The 24,900-nt window shown below is 55.6% G+C and overlaps 1 protein-coding gene across 1 annotated transcript; it reads right to left on the reverse strand.

Moving 5' to 3' along the window:
- Window positions 1-6,754: 6,754 nt before the first annotated feature.
- LOC149809729 (acetylornithine aminotransferase, chloroplastic/mitochondrial-like) lies at window positions 6,755-10,567 on the reverse strand. The gene is made up of 6 exons (XM_089994650.1): window positions 10,490-10,567; window positions 9,782-10,096; window positions 9,268-9,543; window positions 8,826-9,093; window positions 7,777-8,003; window positions 6,755-6,955 (listed from the first exon to the last, which is right to left on the reverse strand). Exons 1-6 carry the CDS (start codon window positions 10,565-10,567, stop codon window positions 6,755-6,757), a joined length of 1,365 nt encoding a protein of 454 aa, XP_089850776.1.
- Window positions 10,568-24,900: the final 14,333 nt, after the last annotated feature.

The following is a 24,900-nucleotide window of genomic DNA, read 5'->3' on the forward strand; positions in this document are numbered from 1 at the left end:
GACGATTATGCACTTCTGCGCGCTGCATCAGGCTGCCATGCACATCTCATCCGAGTCACGTTATGCGACATAAGACAAGTTGTGCGCAGTCAAATCACGAACATGTAGATGCAAATTCAATCGCTGCGCTCGACAGACCATGCTGCATTTCTGGGTGCGTTGTTAGATGTTGATGACGAGCCATTGTTCCACAATTGCATGTTATAAATGCGAGGCCGTAGTTGCTGTGAAGCCTGTGGCTGCGCTACTCAGCTCATCTGTAAACTGCATACCGCAAGGATGACGACAGCGCACATGTTGCCTGCACTGCTGACCTGGTAATGTTGGGAAAATTCCCGATTGTTGGGACAGTTCTGCGCATGGCGCTTCCAGGAATTGTGTTGCGGAAAGCACCCTGAGTTGCTGAGCAGCATCAAGCTGGCTTGCATTCACTGACGAGGCGAGGTCAACCCAACCACGCCAGCGTTCGTGAGCACCAAGCGTAGCTCCGGTCAGCTACCACGACTTCAGCAAACACAGGTCGAAGCAACACCAGCAGCTTCGAAGCAAAAAGGAGCTCATACCTGAGCCCAGCGCCCTGATTTGCTCTTGACGCCCTCTGCATTCTTCCTATCCTCGTCTGCCTTTGCGTACTGCCCGCCCTTGACCACAAAGTCCCGGTAGTCTCCCAGCGCTCGGAACTTGGCATAGCGGTCCGCCTTGATCTCATCCTCTGACATGACGGCGTACTTGCTGCAGTGCAAAAGGGGCCAGTCAACGCCATGAACCTTCATTGAATTGCGAACACCAACGCAAACTGAGATGGGACGGAGGGAGGACTGTCGACATGTCAACCACACACACCCCCGGAAACATGAATGGGGTGCAGGGACCACCCAAACAAGCTTCACTTCAACGCCCACACCGACTGCTCTCAATCAGATGTGAGTATTTGCCTTCAAGCAATGTTACCTGTAATGGTGACTACGTCCCAGGCACCAGCCGGCATACAACAGGTGGCAAAAACCTCAAGGAGTTGTCCAATGGACCTGAGATTTTGCATGAGCATGCTTCAAGTCTATGTGCACCCAAAAAAGGCCTCAAGCGCGTTCAATGTTTTTTAGACTGTCCACACTGCCATCAAACACGCTCACCAGGTACCATGAAATGACAGCATACCCCAAATATACTCTAGGAACTGATAATCACATAGAGAAATACATGTTTTTCCATATCACAGCTGGCATGCAAGCATAGAACCTGACATTGCAGCAAGAAAGTGATCTTGGATGCACTCTTATAGAGCGCAGCACGATATGAGAATATTCTATGGTTCAGGAAGTTTACATCATTTCGTGTCCGCCTGGCATCCCATTGCCTGCTTAGGAAAATAACGAAAGAACAATGTGCAACTTCGTGTTGCTAGCTACAGTGCACTGTCCAAGACTGTGGGCGGCCCACTGTACGTGAGTTCTCGCGATGGTTTCGCTTGCACAAAGTGTAGCACTTATATGTCCTCGACAATTAAGTGCCAGGGTTTGCTATTACTGCTTGAACATTTGTGTGAACCGGACAAAAGACCGCGACGATACATCGCACCGCTTGCACTGTCTTACAGACCGTCAGTTACCGCTGTCCACGGTACTGACTGAGGTCACTACAGACTTTTCCGAGGCATGGCGTGGTACACCAGGTCATATCCTTTAAGCTCAAACCAAGTCGACCTGGCAATAGTTGGATAGCCAACAAGCCCATAAACCGCAGTCTATGATCATTTGAACGTGCGGCGCCCTTTGTATGCTCAGCATGCTTTTCTGAGCATATGCTGTCCCGTCCTTGGTGTTCAACCCGGTGGCACCCGGGTGTTCCCAGACGTGCTGCAAAGGCGCGCAACCGCTGTTTCGACACAACAAGGGCACCGAATGCTCCCAATTGATCATGTTATGGAGCCGTAGACAACTTGCATTGATTTCGAGACACAATCTGGCATGGAATCTGTCCCTGCACAGGCTGTTGGTGCACTGTGTCGACTGAGATGGGTCTGCTTACTAGCTGATTATTACATTTATGGAGCTTGAAATGCATGCCTGACCAAACCGAAGCACACAATCGGAAGCAATAACGCTTTTCTGAGAATAAGTTACAGAATATGTGCGAGCGCTGGCAATCTGGTGCCAGGAGGTGTCGAGCGCCGAGGCTGGTCTGGCTTTTGTGAGGCAAGGCCAGCGACGGGCAAACTGTCTCAACTCTCACCCAACGCGCCGACTCCTCAAACAACAACGCAGAAACATGGCCACATTACATATGCAGGTCGTGATGTGGTTTTTTCGCCATGTCAATTTGCCTTTCGTGCACGAATGTGGAACAACACAATTTTCCGCGATTACGGGGCTTTTGCCACCTGACTGGTGCCTGGGACGTAGACACCATTCTATCTGTATACATGAGCGTGGGTGTGACACTCTTCGTCAAATTCGCACATCCTGCTGTGTACCATCAACAGCAAGGGGAGAGAGCGCACTTGTACACATTCATGACAGCAGTCCGGATGTACGGGAAGCAGCTCATCGGGTTGCGGTGAGCGCCGCCGAGCGGCTCCGGAATGATCTCGTCCATAACTTTAAAGCGAATGAGATCGGCGGCTGTGATCTTGAGAGCTTCGGTGGCGGTGGGCGCCTTGTCGCGGGACTTCCACAGGATGGCAGCACATGCCTCCGGCGAAGCCACATAGTAGACCGAGTTCTCCATGATCAGGTTGTGGTTGGCGCAACCGATTGCAAGGGCCCCCCTGAGCCGCCCTCGCCGATGACAACGGAGATGATCGGGACTCGGAAGCCAAACATTTCGCGAAGGTTGACCGCAATTGCCTCGCCCTGCCCCAGCTCCTCCGCGGCCTTGCCGGCGTAGGCGCCTGGCGTGTCTACAAATGTGACGATCGGGAAGCCTGCATGGCGATGCACTGGTGGTGATTGACTGGTCCAAGCCTGATGGCGGCGTCAATCATGCAGTGTCCTTGCAAAGATGGAACACCCCTATGTGATGTGGTGCTGTGCACCGTGCAGTGTCGTTGCTCTGTAATAGTTGCTCTCTTTGTACAGCCAAACATCCATACGGCATGATGGTGTCCACCACGCAAGACCGGCAATTTAATTCAATTCAAGACCAAAGTTGCACGCTCAAGGGTGGGTCGGACACCCACATGGGCGGGACACAGAGGCAACCACTTCATCGTGCTGAGCACTGGTGATGTGCTGTAAGCCTTTACAAAGTTCCTGCGCTTTAAGACACGTGTGGAGATTGAAACTAGCACAAGTGTCCACAGAGATCTGGAGCGTTTGCAACCTGTTCCTCGAGTACTTTACTGACCTTGTTATCTTCACCCTGACGCTTTTCTATTTGGCTAGTCTAGGTGTCCAAGTAGAAACGGAGAATGTGCAATTACTTGAGAGACGTTAACAGTGTTGCCAAGAGCCAAAACACCTGTCCTCTAACATCATGCTTGATGCAGATCCCTGGTGTACAAGGTGCTCCGGACTCCAATGATAAATGTAAGTATATGCGCAACTATTTAACTTGATGATAACTCAATTATGGCTCAATACATCACACATGAGGTTTTGAGCAATCGATGCTGAGTATTGATGAGTTCAGCATCTCAGATCATGTAGTGAACGATGCATACTTCTCGGGATGTACGAAGCTACACCAACTCATTGCAATACAGTGTAATGCAATACATACATTCTGTTGGCTTGCGAGTTCAGAGTCGCCTGACCAGCCCGGTGTTTTAATGACACTGATGAGCAATGTGGGCTTGCTCATTCTTGCACGAATCATGCTTGGACATGGAGGGCACCACAGGTCCTGGCCCCTGCCACAATAACACAACAGATTGACATATGTGGAAGTGTGTGCATGACGCATCGTGACAATACCGTTGGGTCATGACTTATGTTCCACCGCTCTAGGCAGCCTGCTGACCCATGAAATTTCACGATACGTGGCACAGTTGATCGCACTGATCACGTGATAATCGCCGGGGATAAAAGCTTTGTTTTGAGGGTGTCTGGCGACACACAGCGTTTCATTGGCCAGGGCTCCATTGTGCACTCCCTGTGAACATTCTCTCTGAAATGTAAGGATCCAGGGTTAGGGTCTTACACCGCAATGCACAGTGTACAGGCAAGCGTCCTCTCGTTGGCAAGCATGCCAATGCGTACCAAACTTGTCTGCATGTCTCATGAACCGGAGAGCTTTGCGGTAACCATTTGGCTGTGGCATGCCGAAGTTGCGGTAGATGTTCTCTTTCGTGTTGCGGCCCTTTTGGTGGCCGATGAACATGAAGGAGACCCCGTCCATGGACGCAATGCCGCAGACCATCGCGGGATCGTCCAGCCCGGCACGGTCGCCATGCAGCTCAACGAACTTGTCGGAGATGTTGAGCGCGATGTCGAGGAATGTCGGCCGGTTCGGGTGCCTTGCAACAGAGAGGCGCTGTGTGGGCGTCAGCCGGCTGTAAGTGTCTTTCCTCAACTGAATCGCACGTTCCTCAAGCTCCTTGATCTGCTCGCTTACGTCCACACCGTTCTCTTCGGCCACTTGTCGAACCTGCAAGTTTGAGTCGCACTTGAGGGAATCGGATGAAAGCGTGGGTCGCTGGTGTCGAAGTGAACTGCTTAGATGAACGCCGTAAGGAAAGCCCTTTGGAAAGCACGGAGACCATTTCTACCAGTTCAGGATATAATGCGAAGCTACTAAGTCCTTGTGCAAGCACGAAAATCAGCGGAAGCCTCAGGGCGAGCAATCACCGTCGAACATTCTTTTGAACAGTTCGGACGGGAGTTGCGCGGGTTGCAATTGCCGCACTTGCTTCAGAATTTAGTATGTTGAGCGCAAGCACTCGTGGAAAACCTCGCTATCCGTGCACAGGCCCCACATACGTTTGGATTGCACACGTCACGGCTACAGTATCGTCACGCAACATATTGCCTCGAGTTTCAAAACAAGATCCTGATAGCAAGCCATAGCGTGATTATGGTCTCGAAGGAAATGGCTCCATGAACACTCTCGCACTTCATAATATTATGGTATCCACATAAGGCGCCTCAGGGTGCACAAAGCCTTGTCAGCAAACGTCGATGACACTCGCTAGCACACCGGCAGTCCTACAATGCTGCAGATAGATAATACGTAACAATGAGGTACGTTGGAAGATATAACCTCTGCAGTCGCAGCATAATCTGGCAAAGGTCGGAACGGTGAGGATAGTACTGACAGCACAAACCTCGTGCCAATGGCCTGCTCACTATGCACGTTGGGAGATGTCCATGCAAAAGGTTACGCAGACACCTCCCAATTTGAAAACGCACAACATATATGCCAGATCTCTTTGCTGGAGCCGTGCTAGCGAGACGGATAGCCACTCCCACGCACGACATCGTTCCCAAGAAATCGCGACAATTGCGAAGCCTCACTTGCAAATAAGAGCAAAATAAGTCATGAAAGGCATAACATCGACACACGAAGCGTCTACAGGCTTGAAGGGCAGACAGAGAGGGTTTATAGGGCACATCCAGGGCATGTCTACAACAAATATAGCTCAAGTGTCCACCTAAAACGTTGGACGGCAGGAAGTCAGCAGACCACGATCTACATGCCAAACCACAATATGGACAACATGCTTGGCAGCAAGCCTTAACAATAGAACAAGGTACATCTTCCAGTCGCATGATCTCGCTGGCCATGCTCACCTCAGTAATGCGGTTGTCTAACTCTAGCAATGGCTTCTCGAAATCCAGAACAGCCGTAGTCCCGGGAGTCTCCGTAATTGGACCAAATTTCGCAAGGATAGACTGCAGCCACTCACGCCCAGCGGTCCTCTCTTGCCTAGGCGCATCTGGAGGCATGGGCGAGTCTTCTGCTCGCACACGAACATCACGTACAGACACAGTATGGCATCGCCCCGACCGCGCACAAGGCCGAACCTGTACCCTAGCACTACTAGTGCACGGCAATGTCCTCATGAGTACTAATACGCGAATGGAATTTGACGAACCCCACCAAACGACACTATAACAAGCCTATACGCCGCTTGTCACTTGGTGCCAAGCGTCTGAAGCAAAGTGAGCGACAGGCGTGGTTAAGAGAAAGCGAAACTGATCAGTTACAAACATGCTTCGACGCAAGGCATTTGTGTGAGGCTACACAAAGTCTCGGCTCCAGAAGGCAGCCCCATGAAACTAACGTAATCTTCGTACGCAACCTACGCCTATCTCGTTTTTGGGCAGGGTTTTTTCCCGATCAACAAGCCTTGTTACAAGCGTTTCCAGAAGCTTTTGCGGCAACAGATTCAAGACTCGTGTTAAAGTTCGTTCTGGCACACTTCCATATCGATTGACATGCGAGTGTAAAGGACATCCGTGAACAATCGCTCGCACAGTACACGAGCCACGCACGGTTCACATGCGTCACCACACGCACGCATGGAACAATGTACTTCATTTGATTCGGTGTTGGGTCGGTGTAGTACAGAAGAAGCAAAGGATCGGAGCTGGCAATTGTGTCGTACGCCCCTTGATCCAACACGGCACACTCACGCTTACCGCAAGCTCTTGCGCCGAAAACAGTTGACAATCGGGCGTGCCAGCAGGTTAAGTACCAGCGCCATCGTTCCACAGTCGATTACAACCCCATCACCGCGTGCACTGCCCGCCGCTACTAATCATGTGGGTTAGCATCCCTAAACTACACAGAAATTGCAGCCTCCCTAGCTACTTCACAGGCTGTTCAAGATCTTCGCAAGAACACCCACGACGGTATCAATTTCTTCGTCCGTGCAAGTCAACGGGGGCACCATTCGGATGACATCGCCAGCACCGGCAGTGATGACGATAACGCCTTCCTCGCGTGCCTTGGTTGTAATGGGGCCAGCTTGCACATCCAACTGCACTCCAACCAGCAAGCCCGAACCACGAACCTGCAGGCCACAGGACTTGTTCGCATTGTATCCGGAAGCGCCAGACATCTATAATTACTTAGTCTAGTTCACGTTCACCCCCTGTAGAGCTGCCACGATCCAGCACCAATTGCAAGCCACATCTCGTCCTTTGCCAACGCTAGCGGATCCGTCGGGATTGTGCTTCAAGCTTTTCATGGTTACACAAAATGAATAAGTTTGGGTTGAAGAGACGTCTAGGTTCCCAAAAAAAACACATCACCACCATGGAAAGATTTGACGTTTAGCAGGTGGTGTGTGTGCATTTGCCATCAGGAATTTTCATGCGTTGTTTACTGCGGCGTACAAGGCAATATATTGATGATCTCAAGCCACACAGCCCAAAAGAGGTGCATGCCATACTCGGCACGTAGTACATGTTGATCACAGGGTCAGTGTCATGCAACCATATGATGGCCATTGCAAGTCAAGCTTCATGATTCACTACTGAACGTGTGAGCGGACGTGTTGCCTGCCAGCCCGCTCACAAGTCAAGCTATCACGACGTCTTTCAGCCGCCATCCAACCATACCATCGATGCTACAAACACAACCATCATTGCAAAAGCTATCAGACTATCTAGATCATCCGCAGGTAGCAGCCATAACAGACTGTTTTAACACAAGTAGCCTGTTAAACAGAGTCAACCTACATCGTATCATTCCTCCCTGCCCCGAAACAGCCAGCCCCTTATCCCTGAGCGCACATTAGACAGAGAACTTCGCCATTGCCATGCTGTGCCCAGTGTGGTGACGTGACTGAATGATATTTCATTATTTTTGGGGAAAGACAATGGCACACACCTCCTTAACGTGTGCGTTGCCCGCAAGAGCTTCCCGAAGAGCGGCCCGCAGCTTCTCGCCTTTGCGCGCAACCTCGCTCAGGAACTCGGGTGTGTTGATCACATCGAAGGTCGCGCACGCGGCTGCGCACACGAGCGGATTGCCAGCAAACGTGGAGCCATGGTCTCCAGGCTTCATCACCTCCGCCACCTTCTCTTTCAGCAGAACCGCCCCGATCGGCATGCCACCTGAGAAAAGATCAGAACACCGATCAGGGTTCAGCGATTAGTGAGTGTTGGAATTCAACCTGTAGTGTTTCAACAGTACGTAGCTGCTGCAGACAAAAAAAAGAGAGCCAGAAGTGCTACATGACAGCGTTGCCCCGATTGGCAGGCCAGACAGGTGTCTGTGCCGAGTCATTCCCCCGACATGGTCACTGCAATGACGTTGTGAGATGTCAGTGCTTGCCATTCCAAGGAGGGCTTCACCAATGGTGTCAGCTCGGCGAGATCCGCGACTGTCTTAGATCCCACGCAAGCAGCAGCGCTGATGTCGACAGCTAAGAACCTACACTATGGCGAAGCTGTACAGAACAAAGCAGCACCCTGCACTCTTAAACTTCCCTTGTAGCGGGAACAGCAGACGCAAGCTGAGGGCTGTTACAATGCCAGATCCTTACGCTCCCGCATGCACCACATGATGGTAGCACTGATTCCCAAGGTGTCGGAGTTGCCGATGTCCATGAGGATGCGGTAGTGTTGGAAAAAGATACATCATCATCATTGTGTGAAGGGCTATCTGCTTAGTCCAGCCCAAGTTGCATGTGGTATCACTAAAGCAGGGTAGGAAATATGTAGCAACTACCGTTCCGGGAACTTAAGTGGTTGTGTAATACTCAAAGATTGGTCATCCAATACAAGCTTCACCAAATGCTTGAAGCTTCAAGCTCGTTATGTGCAGTCCCATCTTAAACTCAAACAAGTGCACTCCCACCCAGGCTTGAACCCGGAGAACCAGGCTACAGGGTAGCCATGACTCGTGACTCAAGCGTCAACATGTGAAATTCGTACCTGCCAAGGGCTTGGCCACTGACATCAGATCGGGCTCCACACCAAAGTTCTCATATGCCCAGAGCTTACCGGTGCGGCCCACGCCGCATTGGATCTCATCGAACACAAGCAAGGCTCCAGCCTCATCGCACAGGTCCCGGAGGCCCTGAAGGAACTCCTTTGTGGACGCGTGGATGCCACCCTCGCCCTGAATTGGCTCCACAAACACGGCACAGGTCTTGCCCTTCTGTATCATCTGCTTTGCGGACTCCAAATCCATGAAGGTCGCCTGCAGGAAAACACGGGAATCGGATTCTCACGCATGCCTTGTCAATCAGAGATGTCAGCTTGACGGTCCACTCAGCAATGCTCTGAAGCTCAAACATGCCTTGCTAGAAAAGTCAACTTGACGGCCAACTCATCAATCAAGTCTTGAAAACCGGAAGGGCAGGTTTGAGCGCACCTGCTTTACACCTTGCATGACAGGCAGGAATGGGGTCTGATATTGCTTCTTGGCCGTGAGGGCGAGGGCACCCATGGTTCGGCCATGGAACGAGCCAGTGAACGCCACAATTTCGTATGGGGCAGTTGCATCCGGATCCATAGGGTCAACTCCAGCGTTGACTCGAGCCCACTTGCGTGCAAACTTGATGGCACCTTCGTTTGCTTCTGTGCCAGAGTTGCAGAAGAATGCCTTGTCGGCAAACGAGCTCTCGACCAACTTCTTGGCTAGATCCACCTGCAACAGGTTCGCTCAGTGTGTAAGTGGTTGTCCTGATATATCTATGATACAGCGGACCATCAAAATTCTCGGCTGATGTGTGTCCGCATGTCTGCATCCATTTGCCTGCATACACTCGTGATGTTTCAATTGGTTGTGGAAGTTCTAGCTGGCAGCCATGTGAGAAGCAAAGCAATGCTGTGCATTCTACGAGATTTTATAACTATTGGCTCAACGATAGAACGCAGTACGTTACCTGGGGCACCGTGTGGAACAGGTTGGATGTGTGTGCTACGAGCCCAGCTTGCTTCACAACCGCATTGTACCAAACAGGGTGGCTGTGTCCCAAAGCGTTTACTGCAATTCCAGCAGCGAAATCGATGTACTCCTTTCCAGTAACGTCCCACATCCTGGATCCTTGTCCGTGTGTGATCACCAAATCTTCTGGGCGCCCGTATGTCTGAAGCACGTACTTCTTTTCGTTTTCGGCCACGCTCTTCTTGAAGTCCTCTGGGCTCTGCTGGTGAAGATCCACTGGCGGCAACTCCACTGAAACAGCCGCCGCCTTCACCTGTGACGAATAATAACATCATGACGTTGGTAAGGTCCAGGAGTGCAGGATTTCCAAACAACCATCCTCTGGAACAGGACCACAGAACCCTGTTGCGACGAATGCAAATGCTTTCCGACAAATTCTGGACATTCTGGACGCTTGAAGGTCCAAAGCACAACATGTAAAATCCTGCAATTCGAGATTGGACACACGGACATCCAGTTCCATGTGCCATTCGTTTGTCGGCTAACGCAGTGATTGGACTGACGACAGCATCAACGTCTTCTCAGTGCAGAGCTATCAAAAGCCACCCCCATAAATTTGGCAAGAATCAACTTAGGATGCGCATTAAAATGAGCAAATCAGCAACTGTTCGTTCATGAGCCGACGGCCAGAGGTTGTACACCGCACCTTCCGAGAAGAGGAGGTGCGGCGAACGCCTCCTACCTGTCGCGCAGGCACAGCTTGGTACTGGATAACACTCACCATTTTTACCAACTCAATTCCATGCACCAATCAAGGAAACAGACTGTTGCCCTGGTAAGATAACTTACGCAACTTACGACGCAAGAGAAAATGAACGCTTTCCAATGATTGACGCTTATAAAGCAAGAGTCCGAAATGTGCTATAAACTGCTGTTGGTGAAAATCCTTTGACGAAAGCTTCGCTTGGGGGGCGCAGACCTAAATGCCTGATTTGTCATGCCGAAAATAGCCTAGCGTAGCCAGGCACCTACTACGGCAGCTGAATTGAATTTGACGACCTTTGTATCCTCGTTCACGTTCGTATCCACTAAAGACCTCGTGCAACGCATGGGTGCATTATTTGGCGAGAGTGAGACCCCTCACGAACCAGATGGCTTTGATTACAATCTAATGTGACCCGTGTGGCTGGCGACACGCATGCGTGTCATTCTATCAGATTGTTGATTCGTTGCACTCCTTAAATAGAATGTTTGCACTCCATACGACTTCGCACGCGATCACAATAGAACGATTACTCTTTGATTTCTTTCCTAATCATATCTCAGCAGCCCGAATGGTGCCCCATAGATTTCGACATGCGACATATATGTGCACCTGGGGTGGCACAGGTTGCAGCGTATGACGTCGGCACATTCGCCCTGGTTGGCCGCGAGCTGAAGCATGGATATGAATAGAGACACATCTAATGTAGATGACAGTCCCAGCTGTCAGATACAAGTTCCAGTTCTTCACGTTTGCTCATCTCCGTCTCCTGCACATGCCGGGAACCAAGGCCCACCCAATGAGGAAGGCTGTAACGAAGTGTGCAGCCTTGCTGCCAGTATAGACTGCGATAACAGGGGAGATGCGGCAGACCGTCTTCGGAATCTACTGCGCTTGGAGGTGCGGCACCCACCCAATGCTCAAAACTGCTGCGGTTTTCCGCAGCAGTTTTGAATCCGTAACCGCAAGTCATATATAACGAATGTATGCATTCCAACGAGTATATGGCCGTATGAGCAAAGAATCTGCAGGGAGTTGTTTTACTCGCTGCTTTGTTGTACCAGTTACCATGATGTGATGTGAGGCCGGCCAAAGATGGGCACACGAGAGGACCTGAGCGCATGCGATGTATGCCACCAAACGTTTTGATGCGGTCGTCGCGCAAAGGATGCCCCATTTCAACAGGGTTCCATTAAGTGGGGTATGCATGTCGCATCCGATACTCCCTGCCACCTACTAACTAGTACATCAGTAGCATGCTTTCACTTGAGGATACTTTAAAGAGTCGTAGAATGCCAGAGTCACGAAGAATATCTTGTCAACGGAAAAGCCTACAATACACAGCTGGGGTCCTTCGATGGCACCAAATGAGCTGACCCGTGGATTCATTGCAGCGCCAGAGCTTCGACATCATTGGAAGTTCCCTCAACTTCTCTCCCCTCGGTCGTGTCGACCTCGATATCGAGAATGCGATGTTTCGTAAAGGCGAGGAGCATGCTCACGAGACGCTGAATGGCATCTCACCGTACCTCTCGCCACCTCAACGGACGCCTTCGCCGCTCAAGCCATTTCAGGCAAGCGTTGGCGACGACGCACTCAGTACCAGGGCGCCCAAGCCGAAGCCTGCACCGCTCAGCGTGCCAGGGTGGGCGCTGTCACCCAAGAAAGGGGTTGCAAGGACTGCTGATGCCCAGGACGAAAATGCTGCGCCAGGGTCAGGGTGCTCGGACCGGCTGCCGATGGACCTGCTGGAGGATGCTCTGAAGGTTCAGCAGCTCTGCGCAACGTCTCCTCTTGATGCAGCCAACGGTGCAGCTGAAGGTGCAAATCATCTCTAGAGCCATGGCAGCCGTGATGTAGCATGGCGTTTGGACGCAGTGTGAGGGAATGTCATATCAGCGAGGAGGTCCTCTTTCAGCCACCTGCAGAGTGACGAGTGGTTTTCTTTCCAGATTGGATGTGCACGAGTGTCGCTGTCAAACCTGTTTTCCAACCTGTTTGAAGGTCCTCATCGAGCTAGTATTGTTCTCTGGCATGTCTGCTGCACTAATCAATGAGCGCACTCATCGGTTGTCTCCTTCCGACGGCCGACTAGTACGCGTTGACATGTGATATCACAACGTCGGTAGCTTGACGTGACGTTCCAATAGCAAATGCTCAATCGCGTGTTCACAGACGTTCGGAATGCAGGCGAACCCTGACATCCATAGCTAAGGATGTCAGGGTCCGCCTGCAATCCGAATACGAGGGTGTTGCACGGAGGTGTTGCCAACATTTGTGTCCATGGGGTAGAATAGCAGAAGCATCCACAATAGGAGACACATCAGAGGCATACGTTGCGTCGCAGACTGCGGATGCAACACAATTTCTCATATCAGGCTTCTTGCAGACCTGGCTGGAGGCCGTTACACTGATCAGCTCAACCGCTCGCCGCAAGAGGCGTCTCTCTCGCTGACCTACTTTCCTCCACTGTCGCCCCTGCCCGTGCTTACAGAGGACAGCGAAGCTATGGAGAGCGCAGGCGTGAGCTTTGAGGGCACAAGCATGTGTAGCCCGAGTCACATCGCCCCAGACAGAGAAGGGCATACCCAAATGCGAAGCTTTTCCGGGCAGCTGTTTGCGCCTGACTCTTCAGCAGACTTCACGCCGGGGCCTTCAGAAGCCGCAGACGCACTTCCCGGGCTGGTGATTCCCAAGCTGCGCCTGGATCGCCTTCCGGCGCCTACGGGCGCTGCCGCTGCAACCACGTCCGCCGACGGCAGCGCTGGTAGCACGCCAGCGCACGCCCTTGAGCGCGACCCGGGGACCGTGCTCACTCCACGTGGGGGGGGTGCTGCAGAAGGTCGAGGGCGGCGCGCCCTCACACCACGACGACCGCAATGCGACGACGATGGCGCCTCATTAACGCCGTCGCGTGTTCCGCGGCGCGCCTCGGTGTCTCCGTTTTCGCAGCCGGATGATGCCCAGCAGCCGCATGGCCGTTCCAGGACGGGGGCGGCGGCTGCCAGCCGCTTGGGCGCCACCCGTATCCCTGCAAGCTCCCCTCATGACGAGGCGCCTTCACACATGCAGCCGAGCCCCCGCCTTGAAATCGTCAGTGCTATGCAAGTCTCTGACTCAGGTGCGATGCTCATGAGAGCGCCATCTTTGTGTTTGTGTTTTGTCCACTTGCCCCCTGGACATGCTGCCTGCAGAGACATCACAATGCGAGCACTCGTTCTAAGCACCACTGCGTCTCGGCCTGGCGAGCTCAACCACTGATGGCGTGTGCTTTACTCCGAAGGCTGTAACTGTGTGTTTGGAAGCGTGCGTGTGATCTTCTGCAGCATGGCCTCATGCTGTCCTGCACCAAATGACGGAAACTATGCCTTTAAGGCATGCGTCTGCAGACAGGACAACACGAGTCGCTCACTTGGCTGAATGCCTGTGCAGTCAATGGCCCTGAGAGCAGGCCTCGTGTCCCCGTGTGCGACCAGAGCGATGGCTCCAGCTCAGTCAGCATGGACGGCAGCGACGGCGTGCTGCTCGGCCACTCTCCAGCCCGAAACCCACCCAACGCATTGCAGCACAGTGCTACTCCTCAACAGCCTGTCCCGGACAGCCTCACAGCAGCCACCATGCCAGGGCTCAATAGCCCCGCCGCCTCCCCTGAGGAAGCAGATGAAGCTGTGCTATCTTGGCTGAACGACTCGCCACAGCCGCTGCCCGATCCTGGCCGGCGTTCTCCCTCTGCCTCCGGCCTCGCGTTGTACCCGCTGTGCACCGTCGTCGAGCACTCCGCTGACAGCCCTGCCGAGCGGGATCCATTCAGCGGTCCCCACCTTCAAGCCTCAGGCGCTCCTCCCTCTCACCGCGACTGTATGAGCCCAGACTCCGTGATTGGCAGGCTGCCGGGAACGCCTCACGAAGAAGGGGAGTCCAACGCGAACGTGGGGGGCCCAGCGCCCCCAGGTGAGTCAGCCAGTCCGGATCGGCAGCGCCCTGCGACGCGGCATGCATCAGCGAGTGTGCGCTGGGATCCAAAGGCAACAACGAAACACACCCCCCCATCCGCAATGCTCCGTATGAGCTTGGAATCACGATCGCGGAAGCTGCGGGAGTCCTGTGAGCTGACGGCAAGTGTCCTGCGTGCAAGCGTCGCTGCCAACGAAGACGCTGCTGACACCGCCAGCGAGGTGTCTGATGAGTCAGACCAGGGCCCGCGGATGGTGGCCTTCCTCCGCAAGGCAATGGCAAGGAATCACCAACTCGCTCTTGAGAAGCACGAGCTGCAAGTGAAGCTGGACACGCTACAAGCCGAGCACACAACGCTGCAGGTGTGTATGGCATAGACTGTAAATCACGCAGACCGTTCATCAATGAATTATATTCGTCAACGCGCGCTCTAGAACGCACAAGCAGCCAGGACGGGCATTGCTTCCTTGGTTGCTCAACTAGTTATGCAGGCGAAGACGTACAGGCTGCGCCCGTTCATCACAGCATTGCCCTTGCACGTAGCAATGCTTCACGCTCGCTACCGAAATTTTCCGTGCACTCAGGCTGCACTCGAAGGACATGTTTGTTTGCGGACATGAAGCACTGGGAGCTTTGGGATGTGTAAGCATCCGTGCTTGTCTGAAGCCTTTGCCCCTCCAACAGCTGTGAGATGAGTCCACTTGAGATGGCACAGTTCTGTCCTTTGCAGACTCTGTTTCCCTCTGTTCTTGGTGAGTGCCGAAGCGGAGTTGCACTCCTTGCTGTTTTCTGCTATCCATGAACAGGTAAGTCAATCTTTTCAGTTATCCAGATAATCTGTTATCGATGAACAGATCGATGAATCACAAATAATTTCTGTTAGTTATCAAAGAATTAACAAGCTCTGTAATATCTGCTCCCAGTGATCCCCAGTGGGGCGAAACCTATCTGGAAGTGTGAGACGCTGGGTTGCATGCAGGATGCATTTGGCAGCCTCCAACAGAAGCATATGGGGCTCATTGCAGAGCACTCGGAGCTGAAACGGAGTGTTCAGAGCCGGGCGGTGGACGCTTTGCAGCAACAAAACAGCCTTGCGGATGCACAGCGGGAGATAGGTGACCTGCAAGCTGTTGCGCAAGTACGCTGTTGTTGTTGTCACCTGACACTCGAGCCATTCACTGTCTTGTGCACTTGTGCATCATGCTTGCGTGTGTGTTGACTTGTTTACTTGCCGTTCACAAGTAGGGCTGTACAAAAGCGTAGTTGGCTGCCCATTTGTTGGATCCGCACGCACATAATTAGATAACAATAATAAACATTTCTGGTAGAGATATACGCTCTTGTACAGGCTTATTCACAAGTACAAGGTGTGTACTTGTGCACGCTTGCCGAGTGCTCCTGAGCGGCAGGCGTTGGGTACCCACCTGATCTTCCCAGAGAGGCCCCGACGTGGGTTGCAAAAGTTACAATGCTGACATCATCAGTGGCCTCGCTCTGCTCCACCCCTGTGGTTCAGTATTTAGTATTCAGTTCTTTCAGCTGCGAAAAGCAACATACAGACAAGCTAGCAATGTATGATACGATACTCAGGGTTTCGTTTTTGTCTGGCTCACCTGCAAGTCAGTGATATCATAGTCTCACATGCCGACAAACACACCCATCACATTCATTGAAACCGGGTTTGAATCTGCACAGGATGCGCGGAACCTCAAGGCGCAGCTGCGCGCCGCTCACGCACGCCTGAGAGAGCGAGACAATGAGCTGGACGCAGCACAGCAGGAGCTCAACGACAGCATCGAGCGCCTGACACTCCTGCAGATCGAGTCCGTAGGGTTCTCGTCCGAGCTGAAGCGCGCCAAAGACGCTCTTCGAACGTTCCAAGCGGAGTCCTCCGGCTCCGCAGCGCTCCTAGCGAGCGTGGCGCCGGGGCCCGCAGGGCCCCGCACGGGCTCGGCGGAGCCTTGTGCGTCCGGCGACCCCTCCCCCCCCCCTCTCTCGGCATCGCAGCAATCGGCCGTTCAGATGTATGAGGTGATGCGTGGACATGCGCTGCTGCCTGCGTTGCTCGCATCGGTGAATCAGGTCCGGCTGCAGAGCCGCATGGAACCCGCGGGCAAGGCTGACCTGTTGCAGCTGCAAAGCGGCATGCATGCTGAGATGGACCGCTTGCTTTCCATGAGCTTGCATGTGCTCCAAGACATTTCGGCCTGCTGGCCTCAGCAGGACGGTGTGTGGCATGACGAGCACGCACTCGGCCTCATTGCTAGCGCCCTTGAAATCACCTCCTCGGTATGCGCCTATTGCGTTGCGTTGCGGAACTTATACATTCAAACAAGGCCTCAACTGCTACGCGGTCGGCAGTATACGTTTGTTTTTGCACTATGACCTGTGAGCTGGCCTACATAGGAATCATGCCACGTCCTCTCTGCCGTGAAATACGGCAAGAGTACGCATGGTGCTTCGGCCTCAGGAAGGCTGTCTGCCTGTGGATGGTGACAAGGTAGAGTGTGAAGGCTGTTTGCGTAAAGATTACGTCTCTCGCTTGTCACAATGGCTGCATGATCATATCAGCCATAGCTAGGAACACAACCCCTACACGCGTAATGCTGAGGAGGCGTCTGAAATCTCATTTGCATCTGGAGTTGCCTGTGTCCACATGTTCAGTGTAGAACGGTCGTGACATGGAAAGTCACACTCACATCTGTGTCTCATGCATCGTTCCCAACACTACGGCATCCATATGGTCATGTCAGTGGACGATGCCTCGTTCTGCAACGCCACTGCATCCTCCTGAACATTGGCAATTCCAAGTGCCACTTGAGAATCAGTGCTTGCATATCACCCGTGGCAGAGTACTTGGAGCAGCTGGCCTGACTTGTCAGCCTACCGACGATATTGACCCTTTTGCACGTGCATCAGGCGTTCCGCAAGCGTCCTTCGTCGGGGGATGTCGCACCCTCCATCATGTGCGAGATCAGCTCTGACTGTCTTCAACGCCACCTTCTTTGGGCCTCGCCATGTTTTTTCTACCGCTTGAGGTACCATGCAGACCTGAGAAACCATTGATTATCTGGAACAGTTGATGCCAGTATTCATGTAGTGTTTGTCGAAAACAAAAGCATTGCTTTTGACTGGCGCATGCACCTCATCACGTTTTGTGAATTTGCAGGACCACAAGGAGCTTTGGCAGATCGTGCAGGAGCTCAACCGCATGCTCAACTTCACCGAGGACCAGCTCCAACGTAGCAGTGCGTGTGCCGTGCTGTGCGAATCCCTACAGCAACAGAACCACAAGCTGCAATCGCAGACCGAGCAGCTGCGCGTCGCGCTATGCCAGGCAGAGACCGCGCACGCTGAGCGCGACATGCTCAGCGCGCAGTGCACGAAGCAGCAGGCACAGCATGCCGAGCTTGCAGATCACGCGTCGCAATTGGAAGTTGTACTCGAGCAGGCGATCGAGGTTCGGGAGGCGACGGATCGAAAGTGCGCGGATCTTGAACGGCGGGAGGCTGAGCTCCTCCGGCGGCATAGCGGTGCGATGCAGGCGCTCGAAGCTGAGTGCGATGCGCTGAGGCTCTCGCATGCTCGCGAGCTACAGGCGGAGCGGGACCAGCTCAGCGCGATGGAGGGGGCGCACTCGGCGTTGCAACGCGCGTTCGACGCCTTACAGACGCGATGTAAGGAGCTCGAGGAGAAGAACGCGGCGCTCGAGGGCGCTGTGGCATCAGCACGCGCTCTCGCAGAGCAACACTCCTCCGAGCATGCGCGGCTCCTGCGCTGCGAGACGCAGTGGGGCGACGAACGCGACGACCTGCGCGCTGCGTGCGCTGCGCTGACGCACAGCTCGCAGCAGCTGCAGGCTGAGCGGGACGAGCTGATGGAGCGCCTTGACGCGTCCAAGGAACTTGCGGAGCTTGCGACGACGGGGCTCGAGGCCACCAAACAGCAGCACCGCGCTCTGCGTGGGCTCACTGACGCTGAGCTCGAGGAGCTACGGACGCAGCACAGCGCGCTGCAGGAGATGCTGAACCGCTTGCAGGAGGAGAACGCGGCGCTGGCCGAGCGTTTGCGTACCGAGAGCGCCGGCCTCCAGGACGCCTCCTCCGCCCTCGAGCGCGCCAACGCCGACATCGAGGGCATGAGGACTGCGCAGCAGACCGAACGGGACGCCCTGAAAGCGCGCATCGACGAAGAAGAGAGCGAGTGCGCCAGCCTCATGATGAGCCTCGAGACCGCGCAGCACGAGTCAGCTGAGCTATCCAAGCAGCTGGCCGACGAACATCAGCGCCTTGAGGAGCTCGGCGCTGCGAGCGAAGACGCAAAGTGGGTGGCAGCTGCCGCGGTCGAGGCTGCAAAGCGAGCCTGCACGGAGAAGCAGGCCGAATGCGACATGCTGCGCGAGCAGCTCCTCCTCGCCGAGGGCGCTGCAGCAGACGCTACGCGGGAGCTGCGCTGCGACCTGGACGCTGCGCACGCTGATGCTTTGCGTCTGCAAGCCGAGCGGATCGAGCACGACGCGCAGCAGCGCATCGCGGCGCTCACAGCCGAGCGCGCAGAGCTCCTCCAAGTCGTGCAGAAACGTGCGCAGGGGGATGCTGCGGCGCTCCGGGCTGCAAAAATCGCGGCCGATCGCACCACCGCCAGGCTGGAATCGGCACTGCAGCAATTCCAGGCAAAGCAGACGCAATGCATCGCGCTGAGCGCGCATGTGCACACCCTCAAGTGCGACAAAGAAGAGCTCTCAGCGCTTGTTGCGCTGCTGCAGGAGCAGGCCGGGCATGCCTCTGCAGAGCACACGGCGGAGAGCGAGCAGCTGGCCGAGCTGCGCAACAAACACACCGCACTGCTCTTCACGATCGAGGGCCTCCGAGTAGAGAACGCCGGGTTGATGGAGCGGGCCAAGATGTTGGAAGGGGACGCAGAGCGCACAGCTGCTGACTCACACGTGACTCAGCAACGACTAAGTGAGCTGCACACCCTGCACACAGCACTTGAAGTCCGCGCTGAGAAGCTCTCAGAGGAGCGCGATGCACTGCTTGGGCGTATCGGCGGACTGCAACACGCCCTCGAGCGCACTGAGTCTGACCTCGCTTCTGCGCGCGAGCAGTTTGCAGCATCTGAACGGCTCATGAAGCAGCAGCAGGAGCAGTCACGGGGCGAGCTCGACGCGCTGCAAGCGACGCTGAAAGGCGAGCGTGAGACAGTGGTCGAGCTGCGAGCTACCCTCGAGCAAGCTGCATCTGAACTGACTACCGCACGTGCGCAGTGCAAGACAGCAGCTGAAGCTCTCGAGCAGTGTGAGCAGGCAGCTGCACAGAAGATCGGACAGCTGCAGGCTGAGATGGGAGCCGTGCAGGCAGACATCGATGCTGAGCGGCAAGGTGCCAACACGCAGCAGGCCACCCTCGAGCGGACGGCGTCTGATCTTGCAACAGAACAAGAGCGCGCAGTGTCGCTGCAAGCCACCCTCGAGCGGGCAGCATCCGACCTGGCATCATCTCGATCAGGGGCTGGTGCAGTCCAGGCCAATCTTGCCTCTGAACGAGAACGCGCTCTTTTGCTGCAATTCACCCTCGAGCAGACGGCATCTGATCTCGCGTCGGCTCAAACTGCAATCGAAAAGCTGCAAGCCGACCTAGCCGCCGAACGAGAGCGCACACGAACGCTGCAATCCACCCTTGAAAGGTCAGCATCCGACCTCGCATCGGCACAAGCAGGCCTTGCTGCTGAGCATCAGAGCGTGCTCTCGTTGCAAGCGACGCTGCAGGGGACTGCGGCCGATATCGCGTCATCACGAGCTGCGGTTGAGGTGCTGCAAACAGACATTGCCGCCGAACGGCAGGGCTCCATCTCCCTTCGAGCCACCCTCGAGCAGACAGCGTCTGACCTCGTGTCGGCACGTGCACAAGTTGTCGCTCTGCAAACTGACCTTACTGGCGAACGAGCTTCCGCTGCCTCCATGCAAGCCACCTTCGAACAGACAGCATCTGATCTTGCATCGGCGCGCACCGAGGTTGCCGCACTGCAAGCCACCCTCGAGCAAGCTGAGTCCAGTCTCGCGTCTGCTCAAGCCGAGGGCGGATCTGTGCGAGCGCAGCTGGCTGCTGAGCGTGAAACCGCGCGCTCGCTGCAAGCCACCCTTGAACAAGCATGGTCAGACGTTTCCGCCGCGCACGATGAGCGTGTCAGGATAATGCGCGCTCACGAGGAGTCAGCGCTAGAGTGTACACTGCGTCTTGCTCAAGCGCAAGCACACGCCGACACTCTCCATGCAGAGCTGGTGGCGGAGCGTGCTCTTGTGTCCTCCCTTCAAGCAGACCTTGATGCTGATGGCGAGAACATGCTCGCGCTCGAGGCCGCCCTCGAGCAGGCGCAATCCAGCCTTCACGCCGAGCAGCAGGATCGTGCAACCTGTGAGGAGTCGGTGCGAGCGAGTGAAGAGCAGTTGAGGCAGGCGCATTCACGCATTGAAGCGCTGCAGACTCAGTTGGTGGATGAGGATTCTTGTGCCATCTCGCTGCAAGCCGCCCTTGAGCGAGCCAACACAGACCTCGTCGCAGAACAAGCGCAGTGTGCGGCCACCAAGCGCGCCTGTGAGGAATCGAAGCACGTGCTCCAGTCAACCGCAAGCAAGCTGATGCAGGTGAGTGCCGCGTTTCAATCGCAGACGGACAAACTGCAGGCAGAGCTTGCCAGCCAGCGGGAATCGGTCGCGTCTCTGAAGCAGCGGGAGTCGGGCCTGCATGACGCTGCACAGACGCTGCAGGCGGCCCTCGAGCAATCGCGCGCAGAGACGTCCGCCCTCGAGCGCCGTGCCGCCGCCGCTGTTGCCGCGAATGCCAGCGCGCTGGACGCTGCCGTCTCGCTGGAGGCAGCGCTACTAGGCGAGCTCGACGCTCTCAAGACTCTGCTCGACACAAAGTGTGACGAGGCGTGCGCACGAGTCGGAGGACTGGAGGCAGCTCTGGCAGCTGCGGCGGAACGCGCGCATAGTGCGCGAGCATCGACGGAAGCAAGGATCACAACTTTGGAGCAGATCGCAGCCGTATCGGCCGCAGCAAGCGCTGCAGAACTGGAGAACGCCCTTTGCCACGCATCTCAGCGCGAAGGGGGACTGCAAGCGCGGCTGGGGGCCGTTCTCGATGCTGCGGGCTCCGCCGCCAGGGCCGTGGAGGGCCTCGAGGCTGCAGAAGCCGCACAACTTGACCTCGCCCTTCAAGTGCGAGACCTCGAGGCGTCCATCGAGGGCGCCCGAGCAGCGCACAAAACGGTCGCGACGATCGCTGGCCTCCAGGACCGCGTTTCCGCCTTGGAAACAGCGCTCGTAGCCGCGCACGGCGACTCTGCGTCACAGCGAAACCTTGCCGCGGGCCTCTCACAGCAAGTCTCGGACCTGGAGGCGTCCTTGGCGGAGGCTGTTGCAGACAGCGCCGTACACAGCCATCAATCGAAGCGGCTCGGGCAGCAAGTCGAACACTTGCAAGTGCTGCTGGCAAGTGCAGAAGCAACTTGCGCAGCCCGGCGGCAGCACTGCGACGAGCTTGCCCTTCAGATTGCGGCTCTTGAGGCGGCACTGGCCAGCGCTGCAAGCGACCTGTCAGTGGAGCGGGACCATTCCGAGAGTCTGTCTCGGCAGGTGTCGCAGCTTGAGGCGTCGGCCACTCATGCAGAGGCCACCAGCAGTGCCCACAGGGAGCGAGCTGAGCGCCTTGGGCGAGAAGTTGCAGGCTTCAGTGCCTCGCTAGCTGACGCAGAGCAGGCTGCATCGTACGCTCAAGAAGCAGCCAAGGCGCACCTCCAAGCACTGCAGGACACCGACATCGCTCGGCGTGATGCGCTTGGCCGCGCTGCAGCGAGCGACGCGCGTGCCGAGGCGCTCGAGGGCGCCCTCGAGTGCGCCGCAGCGCAGGATATTGTGCAGCTACAGGTGCAGTGCTCCGCAGACCCTGACGCTGAAGCGATGAACGACGCACTGATGCAAGAGATGCTGGAGCTCGCGGAGCGCTTCGACTCCGCTCGGCAAGCTTGGGCAGGCAAGGCTGAGCTCGCTGTACACAGGGTTGAGCAGTTTGTAAACGCGATGAGCAATCCTGAGTGTCCCCCGCTGCATGCGGCTGAAAAATCTGACGATCTGCTGCCAGCACTGGACGTGCTCATTGCTCGCGGGCAGCTGAAGATCGAGCAGCTGCAGCAGGCTTCGCGCGAGGATATTGAGCGCCTTCACGCTGCGCACGCTGAAGCGCTGGAGCAGCTTGAGTTAGCGGAACAGCGCGGCTGCTTGCAGGCGGCCGCCATTGAGGCCCTCACCGCCGATCTGCACGAAGCGGCTGCCACGCAGCTTGAGCTCCGCACTGCACTGCAGTCTCTGAACACACCGCCTGCGCTTGAGGGCTGCTCGCCCTCTCATGGGGAGGAGCTTGCTGATGAGGTGGAGGCGATCCTCGAAGCGACAACACCAGCTACTGCAGGACCGCAGACAGGGAACTTCACGGAGTCTGACTTGCAGCCGCCTTCTCCAAATGCAAGCATCGATGTCCTCCAAGGGCAGATAGAGATGCTCGAGGCTGTCGTTAAGGAGCAGCGCGACGCGATTGCTGTGCTCGAGGGCCGGCTGAACGCCAATGAGCTGACGAATGTGCGGCTGGAGGAGAGGTTGCGCGCAGAGGCCTCAGCGCACTCCCGAGCGGTTGAGGAGCTCGAGGGCCGGCTTGCGACACAGTGCGGGGAGCTACAGGCCCAGCTGGAGTCCACCGAGGCGGAGCTGGCTGTGGCATGCAACGAGAAAGCGGGCTTTGAGCGCCAGCTGCTAGCTGCGGCATCGCAGCGGCTTCTCCAAGAACAGAGTCTTTCGGAGGAGCGAGCTGACCAGGCACGCGCTTCGACCCACGTCGTGCGGAAGCTCGGGCAAGCTCAAGACGAGCTCCGCTCGGTTCGTGTCGAAGTGCGTCTCGTGCCTGACATATCGATGCACTGCATGATGACGGTGCTGTATCGCATAGCAATGTCACTGGGTATCGGCATCTGGGTGGTGGTTCTCATAGCACTGATTCTAAAGTGCAGTGGTAAAGACCCAATGCTCTCCAGCTGCGTTTGGGATTGAGGCTGCAGCACCAGTGTATCGCCAGGCGTTGTGATTTATGGGTCTAGATGCCTGAAAATGCATGAATGGTTGGGGACAAGTAAGGGGGTCGAAACCCAATCTGGTAAAGCACTGTGCATCATCAATAAATGGAAGAAATGCCCCCCGAATGTTCGATAAAGTGACACTGCATTGTGTGCGATTTCCTTCAGCTCTGTGCTGATCAAGCCTTACCATACTTCATCACCAACGTCATTAGCAATGCACTACAAGAGCCGCGAGATTGCAGTGCGTTCGAGGCCGTGCATGACATTGGAAAAGGGCTACAGTACGTGCTGATGGTTCGTGTGGCGTGCAGCTGCAAGAGGCGTACCGAAGGCTCGAGCTGGAGCGCATGTCTGCCGCAGGCTGGCAAGAGGTGTACGAGGGGCTGCTCGACCAGCAGACCTTCCCCAGGGATGGGGTACCACCCTCCCTGCAAGCCACCGCCTCGCAAACAGACCCCCCATCAACAGCTCATGCCGCGTCACAAGCCGGTGAACTTCCGAGCTGCACCTCCGCCACACAGACCGAGCCAGAGGATGTTGCCTCACAGCAACATGGCATCACCGATGCCAGCGTGCAAGTCACACCAAGGTCCTTGGATGCACACGTTCCAGCAGTGTGTGACGTTGTTGTGGACTCGCAAGCGCAGGTGTCTCCGTTTTCATATTCAGTTGATGGCACTGGCAGCGACGTGCTCGATTTGTTCGGTGGGAATCACACTCGCATGATACATGCTCGGGACGTGGGCGTGCAAGCAGGTGCCTTTGACGCTGCGGCTCTCACTCTTTCCCCTCAGAGGTGGCGCCTCATCATGCCCGGCCACGACGTCGCTCTGCAGGCAGCACCTGCAACTGCGAGCGCAGGTCTGCAGATCGCACCAGACGCCAACAGCACCGCATGCCAGGCTTCTTCGCCGTTCTCGCATGCACACTCACAGACCTCCCCTGTCACCGCCACGTACGCGAATGCCTGTGCCGAAATGTCCCCCGCAGCGTCACTCACCTTGACGATCGATCGCAACCCTCTGTCGCACACGCGCATGGCGACTTCGCCAGACTTTACTGGCGCCAACTCGCCCGATTCAAGCTCTCAACAACAACATCACACCCACCACGACAAGCCTGTGGCTGTGTACGCTGGCGACCCTGACCCGCTCATGACCGCGCTCGTAATGAGCGCATCGGAGCTAGAGCGTCGGGACGCGCACATCATGCATCTGACACAGCAGCTGGAGGCCGCGCACGCGGAGTGCTTGGCTCTCAAGGCACGGCTGCTG

Source organism: Nuphar pumila, unplaced genomic scaffold (assembly GCF_984573655.1).
Source record: "Nuphar pumila unplaced genomic scaffold, dmNupPumi1.hap1.1 HAP1_SCAFFOLD_822, whole genome shotgun sequence".
Taxonomy (NCBI): Eukaryota; Viridiplantae; Streptophyta; class Magnoliopsida; order Nymphaeales; family Nymphaeaceae; genus Nuphar; species Nuphar pumila.